This window comes from Drosophila rhopaloa, unplaced genomic scaffold (genome assembly GCF_018152115.1).
Source record: "Drosophila rhopaloa isolate 14029-0021.01 unplaced genomic scaffold, ASM1815211v1 contig_115, whole genome shotgun sequence".
In the NCBI taxonomy this organism is placed as follows: Eukaryota; Metazoa; Arthropoda; class Insecta; order Diptera; family Drosophilidae; genus Drosophila; species Drosophila rhopaloa.
In genome coordinates, this window is record NW_025334990.1 from 3,658,794 (window position 1) to 3,682,122 (window position 23,329).

At 37.9% G+C, this 23,329-nt stretch overlaps 4 protein-coding genes across 6 annotated transcripts; 3 read left to right on the plus strand and 1 right to left on the minus strand.

Annotated features, from left to right (window-relative positions):
• Positions 1–1,157: 1,157 nt before the first annotated feature.
• Positions 1,158–4,542, plus strand: LOC108043539 (high mobility group protein D). The gene is made up of 3 exons (XM_017122288.1): positions 1,158–1,228; positions 3,460–3,670; positions 3,746–4,542. The coding sequence occupies exons 2-3, from the start codon at positions 3,521–3,523 to the stop codon at positions 3,932–3,934; spliced, it is 339 nt and encodes a 112-aa protein (XP_016977777.1). The 5' UTR covers positions 1,158–1,228; positions 3,460–3,520; the 3' UTR covers positions 3,935–4,542.
• A 222-nt stretch (positions 4,543–4,764) lies between these two features.
• Positions 4,765–8,881, minus strand: LOC108043537 (transport and Golgi organization protein 11). Of its 2 annotated transcripts, XM_017122284.2 has the most exons (3): positions 8,756–8,881; positions 7,973–8,603; positions 4,765–5,729 (listed from the first exon to the last, which is right to left on the minus strand). In XM_017122284.2, the coding sequence occupies exons 2-3, from the start codon at positions 8,528–8,530 to the stop codon at positions 5,451–5,453; spliced, it is 837 nt and encodes a 278-aa protein (XP_016977773.1). In that variant the 5' UTR covers positions 8,531–8,603; positions 8,756–8,881; the 3' UTR covers positions 4,765–5,450. The 2 variants fall into 2 exon arrangements, with proteins under 2 accessions (XP_016977773.1, XP_016977774.1); XM_017122285.2 differs by lacking the exons at positions 7,973–8,603; positions 8,756–8,881 and adding an exon at positions 5,794–5,877.
• On the plus strand, positions 6,023–7,292 carry LOC108043538 (MIT domain-containing protein 1). The gene has a single exon (XM_017122286.2). The coding sequence runs from the start codon at positions 6,399–6,401 to the stop codon at positions 7,218–7,220; it is 822 nt and encodes a 273-aa protein (XP_016977775.2). The 5' UTR covers positions 6,023–6,398; the 3' UTR covers positions 7,221–7,292.
• Positions 8,882–9,543: 662 nt separating the features above from the next.
• Positions 9,544–14,081, plus strand: LOC108043541 (lamin-B receptor). Of its 2 annotated transcripts, XM_017122289.2 has the most exons (3): positions 9,544–9,645; positions 9,956–10,302; positions 11,903–14,081. In XM_017122289.2, exons 2-3 carry the CDS (start codon positions 9,979–9,981, stop codon positions 13,694–13,696), a joined length of 2,118 nt encoding a protein of 705 aa, XP_016977778.1. In that variant the 5' UTR covers positions 9,544–9,645; positions 9,956–9,978; the 3' UTR covers positions 13,697–14,081. The 2 variants fall into 2 exon arrangements, with proteins under 2 accessions (XP_016977778.1, XP_016977779.1); XM_017122290.2 differs by lacking the exon at positions 9,544–9,645 and having other exon boundaries at positions 9,942–10,302.
• The last annotated feature ends 9,248 nt before the right edge of the window (positions 14,082–23,329 follow it).

A 23,329-nucleotide genomic window follows, 5' to 3' on the forward strand; every position in this document is an offset into this window, starting at 1 on the left:
AGTTTTTCCAATTAGAATATTGTTTCAAAATTAAAAAAATATCTAAAACAAATAAAATTGTTCATTTGAAATAAAATTTTATATTTGATACATAAATAAAGAGCTCAACAAAATATTCTACGTAGTTTAAAAAATTTTGAATATATATTTAAAATGATTAAAAAGTAAATTTAATTATTGAAATCAATTATTTACTCATAATAGAAAATTACCTATATAAGACTTCTGGCAATAATCCAAAAAATATATTATAATTTTATTTAGGCGTTAGATTTAAAATATTTAGTTCAATCTCTTTCTGTACGAAAGGGCAAGGAAAATTAATGTAAAATGTAATTAAAAATCATAATAAAAAATAAATTGGAACATATTAATGTCTTAAATTGAAGTCGCCTCCAATAATCTAAAATAAATACGAATTCGAAAGGGCAAACAATAATTGTATAGCATTCGTTGCTTTTGCCTTTTGATCAGTTCAAACATTTGTATGGAAAAAAATCGTAATACAAGTGAAACATTCGTCAAGCTAAGGAAAGAGCTTCTCATATTATAACTGAGTGGATGGAAATAGTTTCCATATAAAAAAGTACGAAATTTGATAACAATAAGATACAAGTAAGTTGAAATAGTCAAGTGAAAAGAAAACTTTAAAAAATGCACCAAAATTTCAAAATGATTTTTAAGATTTTTAAATTTGTATGTGATAATAATATCTAAAGGTTAGTATTTATTTTTTGTTTTTCCCTGCAATTTTTTAAGGCATTCGATGCACACAAAATTTTGGCGCCATTTTTAAAAGGCGACCCTCGGTCTTTTTGTGGCGTGTGTACTCGTACTGTTCCAGTGAGAGAGTTTAGCTCTAGTTTCCTTGCTAGTATGTGTAGCTGGAAGAAAATTGGATACTGCAAAATAGTTGCAGTCCCACCGAAATCAAAGGTAAAATTGACTATATTTTCTATTCTATCTACATAGATGGTCTATTATCGTACCAAACGCATTTTCCCTGCTTAGCGTTTTATTTGTTTTTACATGCCATTTATCGTTTTCCGTTTTGCTCGGCATCGCACAGAGAGAGAAAGATAGGGAGAGCGAGAGAAACGCTCTCACCACTACTAAGGCAGCGCTGCCGACGTCGCTGCCATGCGGCGTTTTCTTCTACCTACTCGCTTTCGTTCTGCCGACAGACGCGTTGTTCCGTACAGTTTTTTTCGAGCAACACACGAGCAAGGTTGGTTTCTGTCCTCAGTTCTTATTTCTGAAACATTGTGCAAAATAATATAAAAAGTACTAAATAAGTTGCAACACAAATTAGTGCCCAGTTGTGTGAAGAGTGAAGTCTATTCAAAATGCAGTTTATTGCGTGATTTTTATTAGTGAAAAGTCAAGCTGTCGCTTGTCTGTACCCCAAAGCAAAAACGAAGAGCAGAGAAAGCGTTGCCATTTTGGCTTTGACTTTTTCTTTGCTCGCTGTTTCTTGGCCTCGCCTCAAAATGGCCGCCGTCGTCGCAATTTACTTATTTTTCGCCCAAAACTTGCAAATTTGAAAAAATTATTTACAAGCAGACAGCAAGCCGCGCGCCTTTTTTTTACTATACTATTTCCTATAAGATATGCGTTTTTGTTCATTTGTTTTTACCCGACATTTAGCGTTTCTCTTTTAATTTGCCGGTTCGGTGAGAGAGCAGGAGAGTAAAAATTGTGCTCTTTCGCTCTCTGCCAGGGAGAGTACATCTTTTAGCCTTTTCTTATTTGGCCTATTAATTAGTTTGTTTTGCTGTTAGATATTAGAATATATGTGTATTGTTAATATCTACAATTAACAAAAGTTTTACTTGGAACACCAACAAAAAACCCAAAAAACAAAGCCAACCACAAAGCCACGCAACTCTCTCCCGCTCTCGCCAACATCTGCCGCCTTCATTTTTGCGCACCTCTGCTAACGACGACGTCGACTGCGGCAGAGGCAGCGAAGTACGTGTGAGAGCGGCGCCTTCATTTTTGGCAGTCGAAGCATACTCGTTCAGTTTTCTTTCAAAATTAAACGACAAAGGTTGGTGGACGCAGGGCAAAAATAAAAACTTCAAAAAACATACATTTTGTGAATCAATACAAGACATATAAAGTGCTAAACCTGCTGCCTATTTGAATAAATAGTTATTTTTTAAATTTCATTAAGCAAGAGCAAGTTCAAAGAGAGGCACGGTCAATTCAGAGTTAACACGTAGTAATGTTGACTTTACTTAACCGAACTCTTTAAATAATTTCTTTAAAGCAAACAAATAAGTGTTTTTCTGAAAAACCTGTACCTGAAAATGCCTTTTTCCTAGCATTTTACATGTTTTTCCTGCCTTTTGAGAGCGCGCCGCAGTCTGTACCAATATAAGGCAGTCATCGCATACAGAAAAAGTGTGTTGCCATTTCGCTGTGTTTCGCACTCGCCTTCGAAATTAGAGCCTCTGTTAGCCAAATAGCAGGCCCTATAGGACCGCTAAATAGCTGCTTTTCAAGGTTCACACATATTTCTCCATGGAACGCCAATTAATTTCATATTAATTATTAAGTGGCGCGCGTTCAAGCAGATAGAAGAAGCAAGAGGCGCGAGAGAAAGAGCGCGCGCGCGCATTTTTTCAGTTTTTTGCTTTAACAGAGTGCTTGAGCAGCTCCAGTATTAGTGGCATCTCACTTGTTCCGCCATTGCTTTCCCTCGGTGGTGGCTTGCCATCTCAGTCTACTGCTGCTCTTCATGCTTTTGTTGGTACAGGAACATGGCGCGCTGCTAAAAAGAAAATGTGCTGCCCATAACATTTTGAATTAAAGATTTCGCTGAGGAGTACAGTACTACAGAGCAGTTATAGGTTATTTAGTAAAAATACACAAACACAACAATAAGAAAAAATAAATAAACTTTAGGCAAATACTACTGTATTAAATAGTTTCAAAGAAAATTAGTCTTTCTAAGTATAATGTTTGTAGATGCAAGAAATTGTATTTTACACTTATACTTCTACTTTACAATTCTTGAAGTTGTTAATATCCTAAAATAAAACAAAGTAAAGAGTATTAAAGCGTTTAATTAAGTCCAAAGTTCTGTACTCTAGGGCAGTGTTATAGATTAATTGCAATATATTAATCGCAATTAATAAATATTAGACAGCTAGTTATAGTGCTATTTACTATATAGTCTGCAACTTGTAAATAGTAGTATTAATCAATAGAAGTTTAGCCGGGAATCTGTAAATAATGGGAGAAGAAATAATAAATAAATGATAAAAAGAAATTTGTAAAGCATGCTAGTCACATTTGCCAAACTTCAAACTGATGGAAACCAAAATCATTCCCACAATTTTTCCTGTAAATTAGTCTATTTGGTAAAGGTGTTGAAACTTACGTTATCTGCATCTAAAGAAAAAATCGTATCTAAATTTTTATATTAATAATTTACCCTCTTCTTACTTACAGCTCGAAGCACAAAGACCTAGTTGTAACACTTGTTAAATAGTATCAACAAACACAAACTAAAATGGCCGATAAACCAAAACGCCCACTCTCCGCCTACATGCTGTGGCTCAACAGTGCCCGCGAGTCGATCAAACGGGAGAATCCCGGCATTAAAGTCACCGAGGTGGCCAAACGCGGTGGCGAATTATGGAGGGCAATGAAGGACAAGTCGGTAAGTAAACTTGGCAGTCCATAATCCCAAAAACATCTCACTGATTCACTGGTTTTCTTTTTGTTGTTTCTTTAGGAGTGGGAGGCCAAGGCTGCCAAGGCCAAGGACGATTACGATCGGGCTGTCAAGGAGTTCGAGGCCAACGGCGGCGGTGGCGGTGCTGCCAACGGTGGAGCCAAAAAGCGCGCGAAACCAGCGAAAAAACCATCCAAGAAGAGCAAGAAGGATGAGTCCGACGAGGACGATGATGATGAGAGCGAGTAGACTGCTCACCCAACCTCTATTATCCATCACCAAGTCACACACAACCAGCCAGAACCCACAATACAAAAACACTGGTGGCAACACCACATTCAGCATCCAACATCCACTATCCCCCTTAATACTACAGAAAGCCCAATCTGTCATCTCATCAACAACATCAACAAACAAGATCTGTTGAGGTTGCAACTAAAATTATACATACGAGAGAACAAAAATACGCGAAAATAAGCAAATCTGTATTTATACATATGAATTTAAGTTTATAGTAGTCGTTTCTTTTATAATACCCATAAACAAAGAGGACAGCCAACAGGAAAGGAGAAAAAGGAAAGAGAAGAAGGATGTACGTTGAGGTGTTTATTTTTTTTCGATTCTGCGACGTTTCGCTAAGATAAGCGATGCGTTTGGGAAATTGAAGAGAAAATATATCTTGCATATAAAATTTGTAAAGTAAACGATAACATAATTCCATTAAAAATAAAAAAGATACAAAAATTGCTAGTTGTTCTCTCGGTAGTTGGATGAAATCGATTCGATTATGATCTGTACATTTTATGATCGGGCTGGAGAAAGGGAAAAACAATCTTTTCACATACACAAACAAAACACCGCAAATGAAACAAACGAAATTTCGCTCAGGTCTTTTCGTCATTTTGCATTAAACTTAATGTTTAACGTCTTGTTAGCTAAAGATGTATAGCAGAAGAGGAAATCGGAAGGTAGATGAGACAAAAGCAGATGTAATTGCATTTAATCGGTAGTTTTAATTGATAACTATACGTATAATTTAATGAGAAAACCAACAAAATAAAATAAATACATTTTTTAAATGCGTTGAAAATCGAGCTCTCTTTATTTGCTGGGACAATAATAACTAGACGTGGATTGTTTTGGTACTTTAAACGTTTTATTTTATTATGAATTCAATAGCTGATTCGTGCTACACTCTAAAATGATTTCTTTCGTTTCCGGTAGTTATGCAAAAATCAATGCAATGATTTCTGTGGGATTTAATGTACTATTATATATATTTAACTATTTATCGTATGGGATATCGCATACAAATACCATTAGAGTTCTTGTCTTCACTTTGGGATTATCAAATGTTAACAGATCTACAACAGAGACAACCTTTAAACAATATCTTTTCAGTGCAATGGTTTGATGATTCGGATTCATATTGAGGAGGGTTGCTCAGGTGAAACACGTATAGATTAAAGCTTAAATTTAGATACATGCTCCTTAAATAGTGCCAGATCTTACGAATTAAGTATGGGGCCTTTGTTTTTTGGTTTTCCACGGTGTACAAAACAGAACGGTGTTGCGCTTATTTATTATCGAGCTTAGACTACGAAGTTATGGCAAACAAAAAACAAAGTCTCTCTCAGAGCCTTTCCACAAAAGAAACAAAGAAGTCAAGAAACGAAAGAAGCTGTTCCAAAAGGGTGTCCACAGGGAGGTGGTTGTCTTAGCACCCACCGAAGATCGCCAACCATCAACTGTGCCCCATGTCCATCTAATTGCGATTCAGCCAGAATATTGTCTTGAGGACGAAGTATGCGAGGCCCAGACAGTAGACGATCTTCTCGCGCTGCGTGCGCTGCTCGTTGTTGATCTCGATGTTGAGCACCCGGCGATTCAGCTTGGCCAGCTGGCGTCTCAGATACAGGATCTCCTCGTGGGGCGTCAGTTCGCCCATGGGCGTGCCCTCGCGATGCGCCAGCATCGAGGCATCTAGGTTGTTGTGCTGCTGCTGGTTCAACTGCGAGCGTTTGCTGGCACTGCCCGTGGTCAACTGGGAAAAAAAGAGAAGCGTTCGGGGATTAGTGACTCATCTGGCTAATTATATTCGACTGTACCATCTCAGTGTTGGGTTAAAAAATATACTGCAAATGGGAGATTTTGGTGACCAATATCGCCTTCCCCCTTTAAACAAAAATTCCCCCTAATACTTCTGACAGATTCGGATTGACACTAAAAACCTTTAAAAATGTTGTTTAAGAAATATATTATTTAATATATTTCTCTTTTTGAAGAGAATTTTTTCAAAACGATAGCGAGTTTTAAACATTTTTATATTAAAAATCCTGTTGGAATAAATCCACTAAATATATGGTTACCATTTAAACGTCTGGTAAAGCAATTAAACAGATCTTGTATGGTTTGTATAAGTATAGTATTAGTATGCTTTGTGTTCAATAAAATTTCAAATTAATACTAGTTTATAGAAACTTGGAAAATAGTACATTTCTGATGCATTTTTTTTTAATATTTGTCGGTGTTTCTAAACAAATTTAATATTTGAATATAAGCACTGGGCTTAAATAGCTAATCGATTGTAGAAAATTTCACCCAAAAAATCTCTAATGTCAGATAAGTTTTCAGGGCCAACAATAAGGATTCAATAAATTACCCCCTTAATCAAAATTTCTGTAAAGTAAACCATTTTTTTTGGGTCCGAACAATGACTGCCACCCCAAACATTGCCGACGTAAATGATGGCGAGCTGCCAAAGCTGGCGCCGATTATCAATGCCCTGAAGTGCGAGCAGACGGGTCACATCATGGAGGCGATTCTGCTCTACGAGGAGAGCATCTCCAAGTTGTCCCAAATGGCTGAGGCGGAGCCGAGTCGCCGCCAGCTTTGTGGGAAATACCTGAAGATGTACGAGGCACGGGCCAAACAGCTGAGGGATCAAGTGAAGGGTCACTTGCACACCAGCCGCATGTTGGATCACATCACCATCGAGCGGGGTGTGAGGGGCAGGAGCTACCAACGGCTGTTTGGCCCGTACTTGGACGATGGCGTCCGGGAGGCCCATCTCAACGAGCCGCATCTCACTGAGTCGCCTCACTTTAGGAACCTGATTAACTTCCTTGAGGTGCTGGTCAAGAACTGTCGGTATCTGAAGTACATTCGCTTGACCACGCAACCCGATGCGGTGGCACCCAAGAATCAGTTGCTGATGCTACAGCAAATGAAGAACGACCTGGCCGCTGGCAACATCCAGATGAACTTCCAGATGGACGACAGCCTGCACGATCGCAAGATTGTGCTCAGCTCGGGAGTGGTCATCAAGATTGGCAGAGGTCTCCACTACTTTGAGCCTGTGGAGGGCTCTTACAGTCTGGGCCTTTGCGATTTCGATTTTCGCAAGTGCCTGGCCACCGAGGTGGACATCTGGAAGTGTCAGGCTTTTGCCAAGCGGCTCAAGGACTCGGAGGAGGGCGAGTACCAGGCTTCAAAAGAGGATCGGCCAGAGCTACATGCTTACTCCAGCGATTAGCAACGGTCGGTTGGAATTAGGTCAGGCTTATCTTAGCAGTACTACAAATCAATAAAAGCAGCAGTTCGATAATCTCTTAGCTGACTGAATGGGCGGGAAGCGAATAGTGATCGCTATCTATTACCACTCCTGGTTATTGCATTTTGTCATAACTTGTTTGGACAGCTGTGGTGAAAAACACAGCACCGAAGAATCTGACACGATAAATACAATTTTGTAATGCAAAATGTGGCACAATCATTAATATATAGAATATTCAAAATTATTTATATTTATTATATTGTAAACCGTTGAAAATTAATAAGTTAAGAAATTAAAAGGTAAAAATTACAAATCAAAAGTATACCAGAATGGCCAACGATTCGAATCACTTTAATTTAATCCTCCGCTTTCTAGCATTCTAATTCATCTGCATGTTGCAGAATTTCTCCTCTTACTGGCACTTTACGGAGTGGGTAGTATTAATTTTCGATTTAAATATGATATCAAAAAAAATATTACTACGCAACGGCAAATATTATAGGAATAATCGATGTTTAATTAATTAAATGAGAATAACAGTGATCAGAAGATTGAAATGCCACTATTCTATAGTAAATCCGATTGCTTGGTGATAAATCCACAGAATAAAATGTAACATAATGAAAAATATAGAATTCTTAGCTTTCTAGGCACTTTAAATGACAAACCCCGTTGGAAGTGCTATATGCAACTCAAGTGCCTGCTGATAAATCCGCCGTATATTTTCTCACCTGAGAGTCCGATTCCACGGAGTGGGTGTCATTGGCGTGGAAACCCATGCGGGCGGCTCCATTGGCGCGCACGTACTGCGTGGCCGGATGACCCTCCTCGTCGTCGGCATCATCATCGAGATCATGGCCATATAGGTGGTGCCCATTGGCCCGGATGGGCGAGCTCTCCTCGGAGGCCGAGGGGAAGTGGTGATCGCTGAGGGTGATGACGCGCGGTGGCGTCTGGACCCGCACTAGTCCGATGGAGGGGTTCTTGGGAAGAATGGAGTTCTCCAGCTGGATTTCCCGGGGCGCAGAGCGCGTCTCCAAGTGCTGATTGTGGCCCAGTACCACAATTCGGTCCGGCACATTCATATCAATCTTGTCGTGGTAGTTCCAGGAGCTGATCATTCCATTCTGGTTGGAGAGCAGCAGATCCTCATCGGAGAATTCGCCAGTGGCCTTAATTCTCTTGGGTACCCGCATCTTGTCGTTGATTTCGTGGGCGAATTTGGCCTCATTGTAGAGATCATCGTCCAATCCATTGAACATGGGCGTCGGCGATTGCGGGGTCACCATGGCGATGTCCTGGGGATTCCTTAGATCTGATCCTATGTATTTTACTGGCTATTCCGCAGCGCTGCTTTTGGTTCTTTCGTTGATTTCCAATTTTTTCAAGGAGGCGGCCGTGAGAGAGACGTTTTCATAACAAATTAATAACCAGAATTTTGCTGGTGCAACATTTTTGTCTGCTTTTGCTGTGTGTGTGGTGCGGTTGGTGTTTTTCGAATGCTTTCTACTTACATTGCTCTCGACTGACAGAAAAATGTCCGGGAAATCCGTAATAATTTACAATTTTTCTTTTGCCTTTTGTTATGTGTGTGAGGAGCTTCGGGCTAGAATGGTGCTAAAAAATCCCAAGCATGACAGGCACTGTTCTGTTACTCTAGAGCGCTGGCACTCTGGCTCTTTTCAAGCCAAGTTTGTAGTAAACAGTCAAGATAATAAGATATTTGAATGCTATTCCACTTTTTGTTTCCTATTTTTTTGATCTTAAATGCTATTAAAATTATTTTAAAATAATATTTCTTCTCTTTTTTTTATTTGGTATTAATTACAGTTGAGCTGTCGGTTTGGTGGTTTACAAGCCAAATTGAACGATTTCTGTTAAGACTTACAGAGGTTAGGCTTACAGGATACCCACAACCTTTGCGATTTGTTTGCTAACTTACAACTATTCCAGCTTAATATTATTTGGTTTTTTCTGCACTTCTAAACTTAAGTAATAGCTTAATAACTTAGGTTTTATCTCTATAAGAATAATTTTAAGGCAGAGCACCTTTGAATTGAAATGGGCTTGTTACATTTTTAATATTTTCTGAGCTGAATTCATTAAAATTTTATATTGTTACACTTGTCATAATTGATTTTCAATTATATAAAATTATTTTTTTCTACTGCTTGAGTTTACCGCTCGGCTCTGACTGTTAGCCAAATGTCGCGTGCTGTTAAGCGCATATGTCGTTATTCAACACTAAAAAATACCAACGCAAGAGGGCCGCGCTCATTTTACAACAAAATTTCCTCAGCCGCCGACAACAGACGCGCGTCTTTTTTATCCGCCAATTTATGCTGAATTTACGGCATTTCATAGGCCCCAAAACGTGAAAAACTATAACCAACTAAAATAAGCAGTGAGTAATGAAGTTGTAAAGTGATAAAAGTAGATAAAACTAATTTTAAAAGCGTTTAAATAGTGCAGAGGAATGAGTGAGAGAGTGAGAGCGGGCTCTGCCAGCGTCGCTGCCTGCGGAATGTACAGTTGCGGCAGCGACGTCGCTTTTCCTTTCGGCGCGCAAACACAAAAAAATACAGAAAAAAGAGAAAAACACAGAATTACTTAAGTACATTAATAGATTGTGTGTATTTTGTAAACTATAAATAAAATATAGCACTCAGCTGAGCAGTATCTAGAGGTAATAACCGATAGTTTCCATTTTGCAGCACGTTTTTTTCCGGAATACACCATGGATCGACGATTGAGACGCCCGCGTCGCACGGACGAAGTGTCCGGCGGTCCACTTTTGCCACAATCCGCGCAGCCCAGCCTTTTGCCGGTGACCCGGCGGGCGGGATCCATTTCGGCCGCCGCTGCCACCGGTCCCGTCACCCGGACACGTGCCTCCCCGTCGCGCAACAAGGTCACGGCACCGCCCTCGCCCGAACTCGGTCCCCGCACCCGCCGATCCAGCCGACCCAGGTCATCGGTGGGCCCGCTGACCGGATCAGGTTCCTCGCTGCCCATCAAGGTTGCCATCAAGCCACGCACGCCCATTCGAGAGGTCCCAGAGGTGAGTTTCCCCGCGAAACCAGTTCTCCTGCACATAAAGAAATTATCTTTATCTTATGGCACACATCCTGTCAATGCTTTAAGTACTGTCAGTTTTTAATTTACTTTTTATACCAATGAAATCCCCTAGGTAATGATAACTAATATGTTTACTTTTTAATCGTTACAATCAACCATAACCATCTATTTAGTTCATACCCCTGTAATCAATTGTAGGGCATTATAGTTTTATTAGTTTTTAATTTATTTTCCATGATACCGATCAAATAATTATGTTATAAAGAATCATATATAATTACATATATGTTTATTCTACCAATTGTTGCAGTTAACCTTAACTTTTAAAATAGTTGATACCCTTATAATCAATGTTGGACCAAATAGCAGCATTATCATTATCATTTTCATTATAATTATAATGACGGACCGGTGTTTATGTATATATGTATATATAGAAGGCAGATTTTCCCATGGTTCCAACTTTGGTTTTTCATTTGACATTGTTAAAATATCAGAATCAGCTGAAAAAATCGAATATTTTTTTCCGTGTGGTATTGAGGTGGTTGGGGTACTGCTTATCAGCTGAAGGGCTCAAGGGGCCTTCATGAGCTACCATAAGGGAATTTCGGTTGGAGATTACGGACTTGTAGTTGCCGAGTTTAGCTTCTAATTACAGTGATTAACCATTGAAATCAAGAAACCTAGAAAGTAATGGTATTGACAGTCACTTATATAGTGCAGCCTTTGTTTCCAAATTATATATATAAATATTTATGTTAATTTCACGCCCTTTATGGGTATTAATAGTATACACTAACGACAATTTCTATGTTTTGGTACTAGAACTTTGTTTGGCTCTTATTGCTTTTTGATTTTTGATATATTTTTATAATTAGAAGACATTTGGTCTACTAAGAGTAAAAATTTTTTAGAAGTATTGAAAGCAAGCATTTTTCAAAAATGAGATAGTAAGTTCACACATTCCTTCGGTTTTGTCAATTAAAGCACGAACAATAAATTCCCCATTCTTGCAGTCAAAACAAGCAAAGCATCAGCTCAAACATGGTTAAAAATCAAAACATCCAATATCGGACTTGCGGTTTGACCAGCTAAACCATTTCCCACATTGGTTGGATCGAAACAGTGGAAAAAATGTTGCAAGCACTGTAAAACTTCACAAACGCAATGCATATGCACGAAATGCAATCTGCATTTATGCTGCACAGCGAAAAAAAACTGTTTTGCAGAATACCATAAGAAAAAATAAAATAAATCTTCATTACTTGAAAATGTTTTTTTTCACTCAAAGCTTCAAGCGTGCCTTCAGGCCCGCTTACCTTTCTTCTCACCTTACAGGTGAACCAAAGATTCTACGTTATTTCTAAGCACATATTTGAGCTTAGAAGCATTCATTCACTTAAAAATAAATTATTTGAATACTTTTTTCTTTTATTTTGGAAAGTAGTCTTAGAGGGTTAACATACATAAAATTTCAGCATCAACCATTTTATCATGCATCTGAATTACTCGGATTCTAGTTTTAATACCGATCTATGCTTATAACACTAGAAATCCTTACTAATCAATTTGATAAATTGCAGGTACCATCGCCAGTTCGTCAGTCGACCAGCAGTCTGCCCATGACGTTAACCACCAACACATCCAGCGGTGCTCCAAATAAATTCTTCAACACAAGCTCTGTGAACAGCGGCAACAATTTTAGCAGCACCACAACCAGCAGCACCACCACCACCGAGCGCATAGAGATCCGTGCTGAGGGCGATAGCGAGGTGGACACAGATTCCATTCGCAAACGCATTACCGAGCGACTCCGGCGATCGGTGTCGAAAACCATATCGAATTTAGCTGGAACACCAGTGACAAACACCGAAGAAGGCAGTCGGTACAGCCGGAGTGTGTCTCGATCCGTATACGATGATGAGAAGTCTTCAAAGCGTAGTTACTCCACGGGAGAGGAGGATATTGAGGAGGAAGACGAGCTGGAGGAGGAGTTCCGTAGCTTCAATGTCACTCACAAATCGGCCACACCGGTGGCGGAAACATCTTGCCGGCAGTTGAAGGCTCCCCGAGAATTCGGAGGATGGCTGGGAGCCTTCCTTCTGTTGCTCCTACTGCCCACCGCCGTGTACTATCTCACCTGGAGCTGTACGGCCCGGAATGCCTGTCAGTTTAAGCACCTTAATCTGGGCATTCTGTTGGATGTGAACTATTTGACACGCCAGGTTTTCCAGCCTCGAGTGGTCGGTGCCTTTGCCGCCTATCAGTCTGTGGTCTTTCTGCTGGTGGCCCTGCTGCCAGGACGAAGGGTTCATCTCACCCGCGAGACCTACAATTTTAACGCTCTAACAGTTTCACTTACCCTTTTGATTGCTGGTGGAATCGCCGAATATCTAAAGTATCCGGTGGTGACATTCGTTCTGCGTCACTATCTACGTTTCTGCATTTTTGGACTTGTCGGAGCCTTTGTGGCAGCTGCCTGGAGTTACTGGCTGGTGGACACCGCCAAGTACAATGTGCTCCGCCAGACACTGACCAATGATTATGGCAGGACTGGCAGCTTCGTGGTTGATTTCGCGTTGGGCAGACAACTGAATCCCAAGTGGCTGGGGCGCGTGGATTGGAAGCAGTTCCAGTACCGCCTCTCGCTGGCGACGACTTTGCTGTATGCCGCCTGCTACATTTACCAGACTCTCGTGTGGCCCCAGAAGCCACAGCTGGAACAGGAGGGATATCTTTACCTGGCTAAATACTACTGGAATAATGTGAACTATGATGCGGGCACCCTGCTCTCGGCCAGCTGTTTGCTATTCTACGTTCTGGACGCCATCATTTTCGAGCACCATTTGAGCTCGTCGTTTGAGTTGCAACACGAAGGCTATGGATGTTTGTTGCTCCTGCGCTATGCAGCCACTCCTTATCTGCTGACGGCGGTTACCAAGTATTTCTACGAACAGCGCGTTCCCATCTCCTGCTGGTATGCCCCGCTGGGAGTGGCTGCTCTGCTATCCCTGGGATTGCTGGTGAAGCGTTTCAGCTGCGCCTACAAGTACAAATACCGGGTGAACGCGCAGAGTCCGATCTTCGCCAACATCGAGACGATTCACACGTATCAGGGAAGCCGTCTGCTGCTCAGCGGGATGTGGGGATGGGTCAGACAGCCGAATTACCTGGGTGACATCTTGGCCTTGCTTGCCTTGGCTGCTCCTATGGCTCTGCGTCCTGCCTGGCCCCCAGTTTTGGGTCTCAGTTTGATCATCCTGCTGCTGCTGCATCGCGCCACCCGAGCGAACGCAAGGAATCAGGCGCGCTATCACTCCTCATGGCATCGCTATAGCACCCAGGTGCGCAGCTACGTCCTGCCACGGATTTACTAAGGACTTAACTGTCGCATTAGTTGACTTTTTATTTTTTTGTTTCCATTTTTATTTCAGTTTATTTTTTATGTTTCAAATTTGTATATATGAATACGTATCCATATTGTTCTAGACCATCAAATATGCCCCCCGCCCCCATTGATTTTAGTACAAAATTTGATTTTACTTTCGCCGACGAACATTTAACAACACAAAACTTCACACACATAAGCTTAGTTAAAAAGACTCCCAACACATCTAGCTGTACGAATTTAAACGCTTAAGATCTAGACACCTTAAATATTCATTACTTATAAATCTATATGGTATGCATATAGGAAGTACTTTTTACACTTAAATATGAAATAAAAACTTAGTTTCTATGCTATAAAGAAACGCACAACAATTGGAGTTATTATTTGGGTTTTGTGAGAACTATGGACTTAAATTGTTTTTTAAACTTAGAAATTTAAGGTTAAATTAAATACTACATGCCATTTAAGAAAATAAATTACAGATCACTGGGGAAACAAAAACTAAATTAACGATAAGATATTGCTACAAAAACTCAGTTGACAAAATCTATGATTGATCAAACTCATTTAACAAAGTCATTTGAATCTAGATAAGCTCTATACATCGATTTTCACTTAGAACTAACACGACTTTAAGGTCAACACACCCCCAAGTCGATTTCAAGTTGAATCAAAATACAAAATATGATGGGGCATAAATCATGGGGCTAGCAGAAAACTGCGGCTGATGATGATGATGAATGTCAGTCAGCGAATAAAAGAAGTAATTTTGTGTAAAAATTCCCGCTCTGCCTCCTTTTCGGTTGGCCGGACGTACCGCATAAAGTTCTGGGTGGTGGGCGTGCCCCGAAGCCGTTACAACTGTTAATGACATTTACGAATGTTTGTGAGCAACCAAAACTTGGTAGCCCCATCCGTTCCCTTTCCCCCCTCCCCCCACACACATAATGCCAAAATAATGACGAGGTCTGGGCTTGCACCTCCAAAAGGACTACCCTCTCGGCAATGCACAGAGAAAAACAATAATGGATAAAGAAAAACAGCACTGATTTTTTAAAAGATTTACGTATCAATACGATCAACTTAATCCTACTTTTGTATTATTTTATTTATGGTTTTTTAAAACAATTACACGAATGAAATCCTGCAAGGCAAATTTGTACATTACTTTTAAAAGTAATTACCATTGTTCTAAAAGTAATTGTTTATAATTAAAAAAAATAAATAATTATCTGTTATAGGAGGTCATTGAATTGAATTTTAATGAATTTTATATAATTTAGATTTAAAGTAAATTAGATTTTAGTTATGTCTTTGAAGGTGTTTAATATTATTTTCTCATTTAATGCAATCACTGAAATAAATTATAAAAAAATTGTATTCCAAAAGAATTTTTGCTTTATTATACTTTATAAAATTATACTATTTAAAATATTTTCTGTGTAAAATGCCATAGAAAAATGACGCGGAAACTGTCAAAAAAGAAACCAAATGGTCGGTGAAAAAATCATGGAAAACGGCTAGGAAAACCTCAGCGTCGACATTTGCGGTTTGCTATACAAATGACCGACCGCCGCCGACTGCCCCGCCCACTTAACGAAAATTATACAATAATGGCGTCAACATTAGCAAATTGTGCGCTTGTCGCAGTTCCCATTTTGGACATTTTCCTACTCCACCCACGAAATGTATTCCTTGGTTCTCCTTTAATGAGCGTTTAAATTGGCGGATCCTGGCTTTTGCCTCGCTTTTTTGATTGATTGCTCGGTGTTTTTTTTTGGTTTGTGGGAAATGCATAAATGATTTATACAAGAATGCAAATTAAATGCTTGCATGGTAGTTGGAAGCAATAATAAAGAATAAATTAGGTTGATACATTTTCGTGTCGGTAAGCACGGACTTTCAAAATGTGGTTTTAATAAACGACATTTAAAGTTTTAGCTATTCCTTTCCCGGTATTTAAGCTACGGAAACTAACATTTATCGTTCGATCGATTTTAAATTTTAAGTAAAAATTATTTAAAAATTATTATTATACCCGTTACTCGTAGAGTAAAAGGGTATATTGTATTCGTGCAAAAGTATGTAACAGCTAGAAGGAAGCGTTTCCGACCCTATAAAGTATATATATTCTTGATCAGGGTCACTAGCCGAGTCGATATAGCCATGTCCGTCTGTCCGTCTGTCCGTCTGTCTGTCCGTCTGTCCGTCTGTCTGTCCGTCTGTCTGTCCGTCTGTCTGTCTGTCCGTATGAACGCTGAGATCTCGGAAACTATAAAAGCTAGAAGATTGGCATTTCGCATGCAGAATCTAGGAGTTCCTACGCAGCGCAAGTTTGTTTCAAAAAGGTGCCACGCCCCCTTTAACGCCCACAATCGCTAATATACGATTTTAAAAATTTAAATATTTCGGAAAAGTATAAATGCAGTTTTATTGTGTTTATCAATACCTATCGAAATGTAGAAGAAATTTTTCAAATCGGACCATTCGTTAAAAAGTTATGCGTGATCAAAGTTTCTATCTCCATCTCCCTCGCACTCCCTTTACCTGAGTAACGGGTATCTGATAGTCGGGGCACCCGACTATAGCGTTCTCTCTTGTTTTATAATGAAAAGTAACGTATAAATTAAATTTTAAATCCTTTTCTAATAATAAACAAAGACTACACTTAAAATCAATTGTTAAAATACCTCCTTAATCTAAATAATTTAGAATTGGCCACAATACTGTATATGCCACTAAAAAACAAAAAATATATATTTTAATATGATATAGAAATAAAAGAAAATTTAAATTAAATGTTTTATTTTTTGATCTCAAACGATCCATAATGGTTTTCGATTTAGTTTAAATATCAACAAATAAATCAACAGATTATATTAAAATATAAAATTAAAATGATCTTAAAATATAAAATTAAAATAATATAAATAACAATGAAAGCATTTGGATTTTATTTGCTTTTTAAATTGTATAAATTATTGTCAAGCCACTTTTTAAAATATTCACTAACCAATTATGAGAAATTAATAACACTATTTATATATTTAGCGCTAAACTCGTTTCTAAGCCTAATCGAAGCAAAAATGGGAAAAGTGAAGAAAAGACAACTCCACTAAAATATAAACAAACATACTGGTGCATGCATATAAAGTAAATCACGCCTTTTGTCAGCATCAGATAACGTTTGGCATAAATTTAGTTTTAATTGACTTAATGCTTGTACTTTTATCAAATAATTAATTACAGAGCAAAGTGTGGGCAACACCCAGCCAGATGACAAGATACTTTAAGATCAGGTTACACTTTTGTTGGGTCAAGAAAAGGAAGTGCTCCTGTAGAGGCGTCTCTATATATATATATAAACTATTTTTTTTAATGGTACAACTTACTTGGCAGTGGGCGTCTACAGTCTTTGCGGTTAGTTTGTCAACCAGTTTGCCAGTGGTTTTTGTTTTGCGTGGGTGTTTCCCCCCTTTCCCATTCAATTATCTAGTTTTCTATAAATTTTCTTGGCTGCAGCCTGCAGTGCACTGCATTTTGTTGGTTTGTAATTGCCCCATGTCAACAAGTGAGATCGATATCGCTGCCACAATTTCAGTTCTGACATTTTCGCTTTTGTCGTTGGTCGAGCAATAAAATTGTTATTGATTGTAATTAGGTTTGTAATGGGGTTATTTATGTGTGTCAGCCGTTGTTTATGTAGTGCATTGTAAGTGCTGACTTCGGGCAAAAGTCGTGATTGATTGATGGCCAGCAGTAATTGGTTGAAAATTGAAAGCAACTTTTAGTAGTAGCAATTTAAATCAATTTGCCCTAGGACTCGATGGAAGTTCTCTTACTTTGATAGAACTACTAAGTGGGTTGAACAACATTTAAAAGCACTTGGGATTTGATTGTTTTTTTTTACAAAAACATTTATTTACATTTTTACATTATTAGATACAAATAATTCAAATACAAACAGTAGCTCATTAAAAAGTCAAATCACGCTTTTTATTTAATTGAATAAATTTCTTGGAAATATAAATTAGGAAACTTCTTGTTAAAATGTTCAAACTGTTTTAAATAACCAAAAGGGACATAATTAATTCAAAGAATGAACCGCCCAAGTATCACTGACCAACACTTTTCAAACAATTTATGCAGGGACCTTGAAAAAGGCACTTGAAAAGTTGGTTGGGCCAACAATGGGACAATGGAAAATAAGACAGGACACGTTTGGCGCCGATCCTTTTGTTCGCCGGTGTCACATCCATCTTCATCAGTCCAAAGTTTGCATTTAAATTGGTAATTAAGACAAAATGAAAGCGAAAGCGTCAAGAAAAATGCGAAGTGAAATAAGCACGAATACAAAGGCACCAAACAAGATGACATTGAGAAGTAAAAAGAGAGAAAAGCGGAAACAATCAACTATCTGAATGATAAGAAATGTGTGCGCACAGGAAGTAAAATGAGCCTAGGGGCCGGATATCAGTTCAAAGTGCTAAATTGGTTGTCAAAGCTAGTGCACTGCTCAAAGGAAATGTAAATATACCTATTAGAAAAATGTAAACCAAAGTATACAAAGTGTACTACAATACTACTACAATTTCAAAATTCAATACGAAATGCAAGTCTCTAATATATAATTTTTTTTATTTTAGGAAATTTCATTTTACGTTAAGTAAATTTTTTACAGAAATTGCAAATTAAGAAATTGTATTTTAAAATTACCCGATTTAATTTGGTTTTCGACAAACAAGGTAAATAAGTTAAATACAATTTTATAAAATTGAGTACATATTCTTGTAATTTTATTAAATTGACATGCATCTGAAGTGGTCTTTAATATTATTAGAACTATATAATATAATAAATAAATATAAATATAAATATTGTTTAATTTGTAAAAAATAAAACCAATTTGATCTTGTTAGAGACTTAAAGTTAAATTCATTCATTGTAAGTCTGTCAAATCACAGCGATAATAATTTAGTTGTTTTTGCTTACTGCAGTAGCTGCTCCCACGTTATCATTTCATTAAATCGAAAAAAGAAATAAAAGAAAGGAAAAACAATAAAATAGAAAATGGGAAGATAGTGGCAGCACGCCAACGCTCACGTCCTTTCATTGAACGTTGCCAATTGAATGTAAATAAGCGACTGACAGCCAAAATGGCTGGGAATGAATGGGAAATTCGGAAGAGGAAAATTCGGCGGGAAGAAGTTGATTCTTGTTGAGCAGGTCATCAAGGACAATCACCGAACTGACGACTTAGTTGACAAAAATTCGAATAAAGCCATCGGACAAGTGACAAGCAATTTATTAGCCATCAATTCTGCGAACGTGGTGGAGAAAAAAAAAGAATACAATTATTTGAAAAAAAACTGAATTAAGCTATATTTTTATAGCCTCCGTATTGAAAACGAACTCTAATGAAAACCTAGTACGATTTGCCTATTAACAAATTTGAAAAGGCGATTATTTAAGGTCTTAACTTAAAATCACAATAAGTTCATTTCATTTTTAAAATAACGATGAAAATAGCTTTCGGGTGTATTTTTTAGAGAAAACCTATTGCTTCTATCTTTTATTATGCCTTAGTTATCTGTTGTTCGATATGTTTAATAATAATATGATACAAAGAAAACTAATTTAACGTAAAATATTTAAATATTGTAGTTTCCTAAACTTTGTGTTAAGCTTAAGAGCTCAATCGAAATTAATTAGACCACAATGAGAGTTTTTGAATTTGTATACACCAATGCGGGGTAAAAATTATCTAAACCAACAAATGATTTTCATCTAAATTAAGTTCCAAACTGAATTTTAATCAACAGGCCACAAAACAAAAATCGAATTCGGTTCAAAATTAAGTTTACTTCTTCCCCTCGACAGAAAGCCAATTTCTGCAACTCCGGCAACAACAATTAGTGCAATATCTTGGCTGGAACCAGGACGAAAAACCGAGAGCCATTACCTGCTCGACTTGGTCATAAAAGTAACGTGCAAGGATGGGATGAGTGAAAAGAATATGCCCAGGCAAAACAAACTTAATTGTCTGCACAGTTTTATTTACTCCTCCGACGGACAGGACTAACCATGTCCTTGCCACAGACAGATCCTGTAAGTGAAGAGAAGACGGGAAGATAGGGTCTGCGTCTGCTTGTAATTACTGTGCTACGAGTCCTGCGAGTCCTTCGCCTGCTGCACCCACTCAACGAACATGGCCAAGACTGACCAAACAATAGGCCTCCGCCGCTGTCTCTGAACTCTGAGATGCACTTGAAGAAATACTATTTGATCTTATCTTACTTCCTTAATTCATTTTTTCACTGAGTAATACAAATTGAATTTAATTGTATAACTTTAAGATAAATTGAAATTCACAAAACTCTGGAAGATATAGCTGATTTACAGTGAAAGCCTAAGGCTTTTTAAAACATTCACCGTATTATTAAAAGGGAAACAGTGCATTTAAAATCGGCAAGAGTAATATTGTTAAAAAATTGGATTTGTATATTTGTATTACAAAATGTTAAGGTGCAACTATTTAACTTTAAAATACTTTAAAATGATTTTTTATTTTAATAATTTCTAAAACGAATCTGGATAAAGTAAATGTAAGCGGAAATAATAAGGTAAATTTGTTTGGAAAGAAATATTCAAAGAATAAATAGTTTCAAGAAAATAGAGTACATCATTTTAAATATTTAGGAAATAACATCGAAAAATCTTTTAATCAACGAAGCAAAGCAATAGAACACTAACTTTAAAAATTGTAATTAAAAATGTAAACTAGTTCAAAGGATCTATTGATTAAAAACTTATTATTAAATGAGAGCTTTATTTGCAGATGTATATTTCAGTGCACTGGGGATGGCTTCAGCAAGCACGGCTCGTTGCCCGGATAAGTGATGCAGATCCCGCCCCTTCCGCCTCCCGCTTTTGGTCTTGTTTAATGCTAACACAATAAACTTGGCCGAAAGGCTGTTGTCGATGCTGCTGCTGCGGCTGAGAGATGCAGGAGAGTCCCTCTATGGTTGGCCAGGCACTGGATACAAGTCTGTGGCCATGTAGTAGGTGTTGCTATCGTATTTGCATCCAGGAAACGACCGACCCTTCCCCTTCCCCTCCGCCGCCGCTGCCAATAACTCAATCACTGGTGCACTGCAGTTGCTGGACACCATTCATCATCGCCAGACAAAATATTAATCGCTCCTGCCCTTGCACTTACACGTGGCCAAATTGGATTCGAACGCGATTATGTCACACAGAGCAACGCAAGGTTACAATTTATAATTGTCAAGCCAATGGGAGATATGCGGATGCAGCGATCCAAGGGATACGGGGTCCAGACAAATGGTATATGGTGCGGTCCACGGAGCAAATTTGCACTATCCCCGGTGATTTATGACTTCAGGAAATTGACTTGTGATATATGGATCGCAATGCAGAAAAGACCTTGAAAAGGTGCCACGAAATCAATAAGATGCAAGCTTTAAATGTTTTTCAAGCAGCAGGAACAAAACATCACAGATATAAAGGTTATCGAAAACGAAGAGGGGGTTATTATCCTTCGTTTCATAAATATAAACATAAGAAATTCTTTTTTTTAAAGATTAGGAGCTTTAATATTTTTAACGGAACAAATGATTAAAATGGTAATATTTTATATACAACTTTTTTTAAAAAACACTATTCAAATAAGAGGTTTAATTCTTAAAAGCTTATAAAATAATGGCATATAATTACGATTAATTTTTTAATTTTATTATTTTTTTTTTATATAACATATATTTTATTTTACGTTAATCAGCCAATAATTTTTCTATGGCAGCTATATGATATTGTTTTATTTTAATTAAAACCGCAATTCCATAATATTTAAATATAATATTACCAAATCCCAACGAACAACAAAAAAATGAAACACAAAGTTATAACTTAAAATTTTTTTTTTTTTTGCATGATCCGGTTCGTTACCACATACAAACTACCTGCAATAGAAAGTCAACTTTTGGGAAAGTCTCAAGCAGATAGCTTTAAAACTGAGGGACTAGTTTGTGTAGAAACGGACGGACATGGCTAGATCGACTATCCTGGTGATGCTGATCAAGAATATATATTCTTTATCAAGAATATATATACTTTATAAGGTCGGAAATGTCTCCTTCACTGCGTTGCCAATTTTTGACTGAAATTATAATACCCTCTGCAGGGGTATACAAATGATTACCTTTGAAATATGTTAGTGATTTTACATTTCTAAACTAGAACAGAAAGCTAAATAGAAAGTTTAGATTGTGTAATTTCTTTCAGTATCATCTGGAAATTTACTTACACAAATAGACCTTTAGAAGTAATCCAGCAAAAGAATGACAGACTCAGCATTTTAAGTTTTTCTCGAAAATAGTTTAAACAAGAAAGGAAAGCTAACTTCGGGCGGAACCGAAGTTGATATACCCTTGCAGAATACTCTGTAAATTATATTCTCCAAAATTATTCATATGATGCATTCTTAATACTCATAAAAAATCCCAACTTCCTAACTTTAAAAACACCAAAGTTATGGCATTTCCAATCGTTCAGTTATATGGCAGCTGTAGGATATAGTCGGCCGATCCCGACATATATACTGCGTGCAAAGGAAAGAAGGGTGTGTGCAAAGTTTCAATTCGATAGCTTTAAAACTGAGAGACTAGTTTGCGTAGAAACAGACAGACGGACAGAATATAATTCTGCAAGGGTATATGAACTTCGGCTACGCCCGAAGTTAGCTCTTCTTTCTTGTTATACCCTTGCAGAGGGTATTATAATTTTGGTCAAAAGTGTGCAACGCAGTGAAGGAGACATCTCCGACCCTATAAAGTATATATATTCTTGATCAGGATCACCTCCTGAGTTGATATAGCCATGTCCGTCTGTCCGTCTGTCCGTCTGTCCGTCTGTCTGTCTGTCCGTCTGTCCGTCTGTCTGTTTCTACGCAAACTAGTCTCTCAGTTTTAAAGCTATCGGATTGAAACTTTGCACACACCCTTCTTTCCTTTGCACGCAGTATATAAGTCGGAACGGCCGGGATCGGCCGACTATATCCTATAGCTGCCATATAACTGATTGATCGGAAATGCCATAACTTTCGTGTTTGTAAAGTTAGGAAGTTGGGATTTTCTATGGGTTTTATATTTGGCCAATCAATCCGACCTACCAAATTTCATAAGGATCGGCCGACTATATCCTATAGCTGCCATATAACTGATTGATCGGAAATGCCATAACTTTGGTGTTTGTAAAGTTAGAAAGTTGGGATTTTCTATGGGTTTTATATTTGGCCAATCAATCCGACCCACCAAATTTTATAAGGATCGGCCGACTATATCCTATAGCTGCCATATAACTGATTGATCGGAAATGCCATAACTTTGGTGTTTGTTGAGTTAGGAAGTTGGGATTTTCTATGGATTTTATTTTTGGCCAATCAATCCGACCTATCAAATTTCATAAGGATCGGCCGACTATATCCTATAGCTGCCATATAACTGAACGATTGGAAATGCCATAACTTTGTTGTTGTTAAAGTTAGGAAGTTCGGATTTTTTATGAGTATTAAGAATGCATCATATGAATAATTTTGGAG

Excerpts from the sequence above, each read along its gene's own strand:
- LOC108043539 (XM_017122288.1), top strand. The coding sequence starts at position 3,521 with ATGGCCGATAAACCAAAACGCCCACTCTCCGCCTACATGCTGTGGCTC. Across the intron at positions 3,671-3,745 it reads GGGCAATGAAGGACAAGTCG|GAGTGGGAGGCCAAGGCTGC; the intron begins GTAAGTAAACTT and ends TTGTTTCTTTAG.
- LOC108043538 (XM_017122286.2), top strand. The coding sequence starts at position 6,399 with ATGACTGCCACCCCAAACATTGCCGACGTAAATGATGGCGAGCTGCCA.
- LOC108043537 (XM_017122284.2), bottom strand. The coding sequence starts at position 8,530 with ATGGTGACCCCGCAATCGCCGACGCCCATGTTCAATGGATTGGACGAT. Across the intron at positions 5,730-7,972 it reads CCGTGGAATCGGACTCTCAG|TTGACCACGGGCAGTGCCAG; the intron begins GTGAGAAAATAT and ends TTTTTTTCCCAG.
- LOC108043541 (XM_017122289.2), top strand. The coding sequence starts at position 9,979 with ATGGATCGACGATTGAGACGCCCGCGTCGCACGGACGAAGTGTCCGGC. Across the intron at positions 10,303-11,902 it reads CCATTCGAGAGGTCCCAGAG|GTACCATCGCCAGTTCGTCA; the intron begins GTGAGTTTCCCC and ends GATAAATTGCAG.